Source organism: Garra rufa, chromosome 7, assembly GCF_049309525.1.
Source record: "Garra rufa chromosome 7, GarRuf1.0, whole genome shotgun sequence".
In the NCBI taxonomy this organism is placed as follows: Eukaryota; Metazoa; Chordata; class Actinopteri; order Cypriniformes; family Cyprinidae; genus Garra; species Garra rufa.
The window spans coordinates 51,783,247-51,790,590 of record NC_133367.1 but is presented as its reverse complement, the minus strand read 5'-3'; the positions used below and the strand labels follow the sequence as shown (position 1 = coordinate 51,790,590).

General features: G+C 32.7%; 1 protein-coding gene across 1 annotated transcript; it reads left to right on the top strand.

The window, feature by feature from the left end:
* Positions 1-2,877: 2,877 nt before the first annotated feature.
* LOC141339183 (C-type natriuretic peptide 4-like) lies at positions 2,878-7,202 on the top strand. The gene is made up of 3 exons (XM_073844817.1): positions 2,878-3,069; positions 4,505-4,806; positions 6,780-7,202. Coding segments are annotated over exons 1-3 (396 nt in total). The 5' UTR covers positions 2,878-2,976; the 3' UTR covers positions 6,781-7,202.
* Positions 7,203-7,344: the final 142 nt, after the last annotated feature.

The window sequence follows — 7,344 nt, the reverse complement described above, 5'->3', positions numbered from 1 at the left end:
TTAACTAAAACTTAAAGATGTATTTGTTTCTTAATAACATGCAGCTTTTGGTTTCACAAGATGTTAACTGATGGACTGGAGTGGTGTGGATTACTTGTGGATTATTGTGATGTTTTTATCAGCTGTTTGGACTCTCATTCTGACGGCACCCATTCATTTTCAATTGGTAAGCGACTGATGTAATGCTACATTTCTCCAAATCTGATGAAGAAACAAACTCATCTACATCTTGGATGGCCTGAGGATAAACACATTTTCAGCTAATTTTCATTCTTTTCATTTCAAGGTTTATTCACATCTGCAGTGAATGGATGCCGTCAGAATGAGAGTCCAAACAGCTGATAAAAACATCACAATATTTATTTAAAATGGTTTTCGATTGTTTTAGCTTGTAAACACTGCTTGATCTGTGTATATTTCTCTGATTCAGACCAGATGACCGGAAGCAACAATTTTAAGTAAAAAACATCTTAAAGATGGATTTGTTTCTTTCAAAAACACAGCTTTTGTCTTCTCAAGATATTAACTGATGGACTGGAGTGGTGTGGATTACTGGTGGATTACTGTGATGTTTATATCAGCTGTTTGGACTCTCATTCTGACGGCACCCATTCACTTCCATTGGTGAGCGACTGATGTAATGCAACATTTCTCTAAACCTGATTAAAAAACAAACTCATCTACATCTTGGATGGCCTGAGGATAAACACATTTGCAGCAAATTTTCATTTTTTTTCCACTTTAAGGGTTTACTTACATCTGCAGTGAATGGGTGCCATCAGAATGAGAGTCCGAACTGCTGATAAAAACATCACAATATTTATTTAAAATGGTTTTGGATTGTTTTAGCTTGTAAACAGTGTTTGATCTGTGCATATTTCTCTCCTGATTCAGACCAGATGACCGGAAGCAACCATTTTAACTAAAACTTAAAGATGTATTTGTTTCTTAATAACATGCAGCTTTTGGTTTCACAAGATGTTAACTGATGGACTGGAGTGGTGTGGATTACTTGTGGATTATTGTGATGTTTTTATCAGCTGTTTGGACTCTCATTCTGACGGCACCCATTCATTTTCAATTGGTAAGCGACTGATGTAATGCTACATTTCTCCAAATCTGATGAAGAAACAAACTCATCTACATCTTGGATGGCCTGAGGATAAACACATTTTCAGCACATTTTCATTCTTTTCATTTCAAGGTTTATTCACATCTGCAGTGAATGGGTGCCGTCAGAATGAGAGTCCAAAGAGCTGATAAAAACATCACAATATTTATTTAAAATGGTTTTCGATTGTTTTAGCTTGTAAACACTGCTTGATCTGTGCATATTTCTCTCCTGATTCAGACCAGATGACCGGAAGCAACAATTTTAAGTAAAAAACATCTTAAAGATGGATTTGTTTCTTTCAAACACACAGCTTTTGGCTTTGGCTTTTGTTAATTGATGGACTGGAGTGATGTGGATTACTTGTGGATTATTGTGATGTTTTGATCAGCTGTTTGGACTCTCATTCTGACGGTACCCATTCACGGCAGAGGATCCATTGGTGAGCAAGTGCTGCAATGCAACATTTCTCCAAACCTGATGAAGAAACAAACTCATCTAGCATCTTAAATGGCCTGAGTTGAGTACATTTTCATCAAATTTTCATTTTTGGATGAACTATTCCTTTAAAGATGGTTTGAAATCAGATCTTTGAACTTCTCTCCTCGTTCAGGAAGCAACAGCTTAACATCAGCCACCCCTAGTGACCTGCACAATTAGCCGTAGCTTTTAAAATTTCGCCAGTAAAAATAAAAATATCAATCTAATTAGACAATGAGTCAGTATCCTTGCTGCTAAAATGAACAATCTGGAGGGGAAATGTTCCCGCATAAATTACAGCATGCGTAATTAATCACATGTGCGTTATTTAATGTCTTTTAGCATTTAAAAATAAAACATTTCTGGGAAGAAAAAAAAAACGACTATTTCTATTTTTTAGCTCAGTCTGGCAACTTCTACCAATCTTGAGAACACATAGTTGAAACGTGTCTACAAAAGCATTAATTCATAGTGCAGCTACAGCAAGAGTATAAGCATTGATTTCAAAATCCTTATTTATAAATGAACATCATATCTCTGCAAACTGAAATCTGATGGACTGGCGCACCAGCTGCTGAAACCATTTCAATCAGCATATACTGCCACACAGTGTCGCAAACCAGAAAGTGTAGTAGATTCTCACTTCAGCTCAAAATGATGCTCACAAATGCGCAGTGTTTTATTGAGGAATACGTTTAGTTTAATCACCAAGATCAAATCCAAACAACAGATATGTTAAAAAAGTACTTAATTTGAAAATGTTATAATTGCCTTCCCAACGCATTTACATAGGCTGATTTAATTTGCGCATAAATCGCTTTTTAACTCATTTTTATTTTATTCCTCTTGTCTATCAGAATTTTAAGTTATGGTGTATAGGCTACATAAAAAACAAAGTAACATGATTTTCAAAAGACTTCCTTTATTCTTGTACGTTTCGCACTAATATGTTATTTTACTACTTATAACTGCTCCATCATGAATGATTTCTCTTGTGATTGTTTTTCCCCCAACCGAGCCTAAATTTAAGTGCTCACTGCAAACGATGACTAAAACTAAACACCCAGTGAGAATATCCTCTGATCAATTACAAAAACACCGTACTGGTCATTGATATAATGAACGGTAACCTATGACGGAGCCACCCAACGGAGTAACTGGCAAAGGTAAAGCGCGGGAGGGAGGGAAGGAGGGGAGCTTTGGCGTCACCGGAGTGATGTCATATCGGCTATAAAACCCTGAGCCGAAATTGCATTGAGTAAGAGTTGAGCTCGACACCTCTGGGAGTAAATGAAGCGTCGTGATTGTGTGCTTTCTCTATAAGACATAACTTAAACCACTGACCTTCTCTATTGACGCCCAACGCACTGAAGCAGAGCATCACGATGATCATCTCGCATTTGGTGGCTTGTGGACTTATTCTGACTCTTCTATCAGTCGGCTCTGAGACAAAACCACTAACCCAAGCAGAACAGAGGGTGAGTTTGAGATTTGGACTTTTTAAACTTGGGTAAAAGATGCGGTAAAGCTCGGATCAAAACATCGCCTCAAATTCACAATTGAGTTTTGTCATTTCATCCTCAACATCAGCTTCATCCAAAAGCGACTTGAGCATCATTAGATCGCAGAAGCTCCAGAACACTTGACTTCTTGAGCAAAACTTTTGATTCGTTCATTTTTTTGCGGCTTATGTATCAACAGGTTCTCGTTCTCAAACATGCAATATAAGAAGAAAACGCGCTTTTTAATGTCTTTGAAACCTTAAACTCTTAAAAAATAATCCTGCTTTAAAAGGTTCTTCACAGCGATGCCTTGGAAGAACCATCTCTTTCTTACCTTTTTTTAATCTGAAGAACTTTCTTTCGCCACAAAGTGACTTTCCGCCTTTTGTGAAACAGGTTCTTTATGGAGCCATTTAACTAGCCAAAAACGGTTCTTCTATGGCATCGTGAAGCACCTTTTAAGAGTGTATTTTGATTTCGAAGGGAACCGTTTTAAACATGTTTTCTGAGGAAAACGCAAACGGAGCTTGGGTTTGCAAAGATGCCAAAGCTCACAAGATCTCAATGTAAACTTTAGCATTTGATCAAATTAATCCAAGTGATCTGAGATTCATCTGCGTCGTTTTTATTTCCTATCGTATTTGAGGAGAAACGTCTAAACGTTTAATTATATTTAGCGTAAATAAGAATTCCAATCAAATCAAATATTGTCTAAATAGTGATAAACACAGACTAATATTGCAGTATATCAAATTGGACAACTTTCTGAACCGTTAGGCTCGTTACTGAAGACGCGAGTTACTTTACAAGTTCAAATAAAAAAAAAAACCGCCTCGCTAACAAGTCCTTTTAAAAACGGCTTTGCTAAAAATTGATATTAATAGTTTAATTTAAAAGCTGAAGAACGATTTTACGTTGAAACTGATCTTTGTGTAAGTGTTTAGAGCTCGTCAAGGAACTCAAATTGGATGAGCGAACGGAAAATAACCGTTTATTCAAGTCAAAAATCGCGTTTGATATGACAAAATAAATCTTAAGTCATTAAAAGAGCATTTTAACAGTCTGATCAGGTAACAGTTTAGATATACACTCTTAAAAATAAAGATGCTTTAAAGGGTTCTTCAAGCGATGCCATAGAAGAACCATTTTTGGTTCCACAAAGGACCATTCAGTCAAAAAAAAAATCTCTTTTTTTACCTTTTTATAATCTGAAGAACCTTCTTTCGCCACAAAGAACAGAAAAGGTTCTTCAGATGTTAAAGGTTCTTTATGGAACCATTTAGACAAAAAGGTTCTTCTATCATGAAGCACCTTTATTTGGAAGAGTGTAGACCAAAAAACTGGTTTAAACTGAGAACATTTGAGTACTAAAGGTGTATTTTGAGCTGTCCTGCATCCTTGTATCCCGCAGTCCCTCCGGATGCTGTTGGGAGAGGAGCTGTCGGAGTTCCTGGAGTCCGACGAGAGCCAGAGGAGGATGATGGAGAACAGGGTACGTCTGCTGCGGGACCTCCGCATGGACACTCGGGCCAAGGGCCCTTGGGCTCGGATCATGAACGAACAGCCCGGGTCACGCAGACCCAAAGCCGGATCTAAGAAGGGGGGAACGACGGCCAGGAGCGGATGCTTCGGACACAAGATGGACAGGATAGGAACCATGAGCGGAATGGGCTGTCAGCCGTCTCACTACCCGTCTGCAAATAATCTCTCATGGTGAGTGTCTGCAGAGATCTCACACTTACATACCGCTTTTTAGACATTTCATGGGGGTTTTAAAAGCAAATAATCAATTAGATTTAGTTGTAGAGACCTGGATCTTAACTATTTGTGAGTCTAATCTTTCTTTCTTTCTTTCTTTCTTGAGTATCTGTGATGATTTAATTTTTAAATATTTGTATATAATATTTATTATTTCTTTCTTTCTTTCTTGAATATCTGTGAAGATTTATTTTTTTAAATATTTGTATATAATATTTATTATTTATTTATTGATTTTCTGTGAAAATTATTTTTTTAAATGTTTGTATATAATATTTATTATTTATTTATTTATTGAGTATCTTTGGAGATCTAAATCCTAAATATTTGTAGGTATAATATTAACTTATTTATCTATCTGTTGATATCTAAAGCTTAAATATTTGTATATTTTACTTACTTACTTACTTATTTAATTAATTTAATATTTTTTCTTTCTTTCGTTCTTTCTTTCTTTACTTATCTGTGAAGATATAGATCTTAAATATTTGTATATAATATTTATTTATTTATTTACTTATTTATCTGTGGAGATCTAAATCCTAAATATTTGTATATAATATTTATTATTGATTTATTGAGTATATGTGGAGGTCTATACTAAATATTTGTAGTTGTAATATTTATTTATTTACTTATCTGTGGAGATATAGATCTTAAATATTTGTATATAATATTTATTTATTTATTTACTTATTTATCTGTGGAGATATAGATCTTAAATATTTGTATATAATATTATTTATATATTTATTGAGTATCTTTGGAGATCTAAATCTTAAACATTTGTAGGTATAATATTTATTTATTTTTATTTATTGAGTATCTGAGGAGATCTAAATATTAAATATTTATATATAATATTTATTATTGATTTATTTATTGAGTATTTGTGGAGATATATATTATTATTTATAATATAATATAATATAATATATGTAGGTATAATATTTATTTATTTATTTATCTGTGGAAATTTAAATGTTAAATATTTGTACATAATATTTATGTATTTATTTATTTACTTATTTATTTACTTATCGGTGGAGATCTAAATATTAAATATTTTTATATAATTTTTTTTATTTATTTTTTTATTGAGTAACTGGAGATTTGAAGCTTAAATATTTGTAGGTATAATATTTATTCATTTATTTTTATTTATTTATTTATTGAGTATCGGTGGATATCTAAATATTAAATATTTGTAGGTATAATATTTATTAATTTATTTTTATTTATTTATTGAGTATCGGTGGAGATCTAAATCCTAAATATTTGTATATAATATTTATTTATTTATTTATTTATTGAGTATCTGTGGAGGTCTTAATCTTAAATATGTATAGGTTTCATATTTATTTATTTTCTGTGGAGATCTGAATCTTAAATATTTGTAGGCACGTTCTTTATATAAATATTTTATTAATTGATTGATTTGATTGCGATTGATCTGTAGAACTCTGAATAATTTTTTTATTGTATTTTATTTTATTATTTTTCTTTATTTCTTGGTGGAATTTGGAAATTAATTTGTTGTTGTTTTTTTTTTTGTTGTTTTTTTAAAGAGAAAACATTTTCTTAAAGTTACATTAATAATAAAAATGTAATTACTACATATTTTGTAAATATTTATGAATGAGAATGTGTGTCCAAACGTTTGGTCTGTACTGTATATATATTATTTTAGGGTACCTAAATCTTTGTAGACCATATAATACTCTATCATGTTAAGTTTATGTTGAGTTTCTTGATCTAAAAGGCTTCACATAACATTATAACAGAAATTGCATGATTCCTGTGTGATGCAGGACTTCATTTTGACGTCAGTAATAGTGTGTAAGTGAGATAACAGATGCGAATAGTTAGTGAGTGTGACGTCTACATCCATCCGTCTCACTAAACGTCCTCTCTTTTGTTTTTTCCAGAGCGAATCACGGACGTCATCGGTTTGGGTCAGAACGGACTTTGAGGAAAAACCTAAAGAATCGGACTAATGGTACGAAGCCACTACCAGAAGCATTTGTGGGGACAATGAGACGTACAACTCCAATCCAATAATTCGCTAAAACCTATGTACAAAATAAAGAAAAAGAAACACACACATGGCAGACGATGTGGATAAAAGCTGTATATTGTTGCTGCTGCTGCTGTACATTCATGTATTTCATTCTGGCATAAATGTATTTATGTTTTAAAAACTATTTATATGTTTATAAAAGAGATATTTATAAATATGAGTTTTATTTATGTAACATTTTTTGAAACGAATGCAAACTGCAGGTCAATTCTGTTTGTAACTATTTTGTCTCTAATAGTTGTAAATGTTTTAAAAGTCATTAAAAAATGCACAGATGCAAAAAAGAAACGACGCTTTTACCATCGTTTGTTTAGTTATTGAGTATCTGAGTATCTAAATCCTGAATATTTGTAGGTATAATATTTATTTATTTATCTATTTATTTATTAATTTTCTGTGGAGATCCTAATCTT

Bases quoted from the DNA above. Each gene is read 5' to 3' on its own strand.
- LOC141339183 (XM_073844817.1), top strand. From the start codon at position 2,977: ATGATCATCTCGCATTTGGTGGCTTGTGGACTTATTCTGACTCTTCTA. The intron at 3,070-4,504 runs GTGAGTTTGAGA...TGTATCCCGCAG, and splicing joins TAACCCAAGCAGAACAGAGG to TCCCTCCGGATGCTGTTGGG.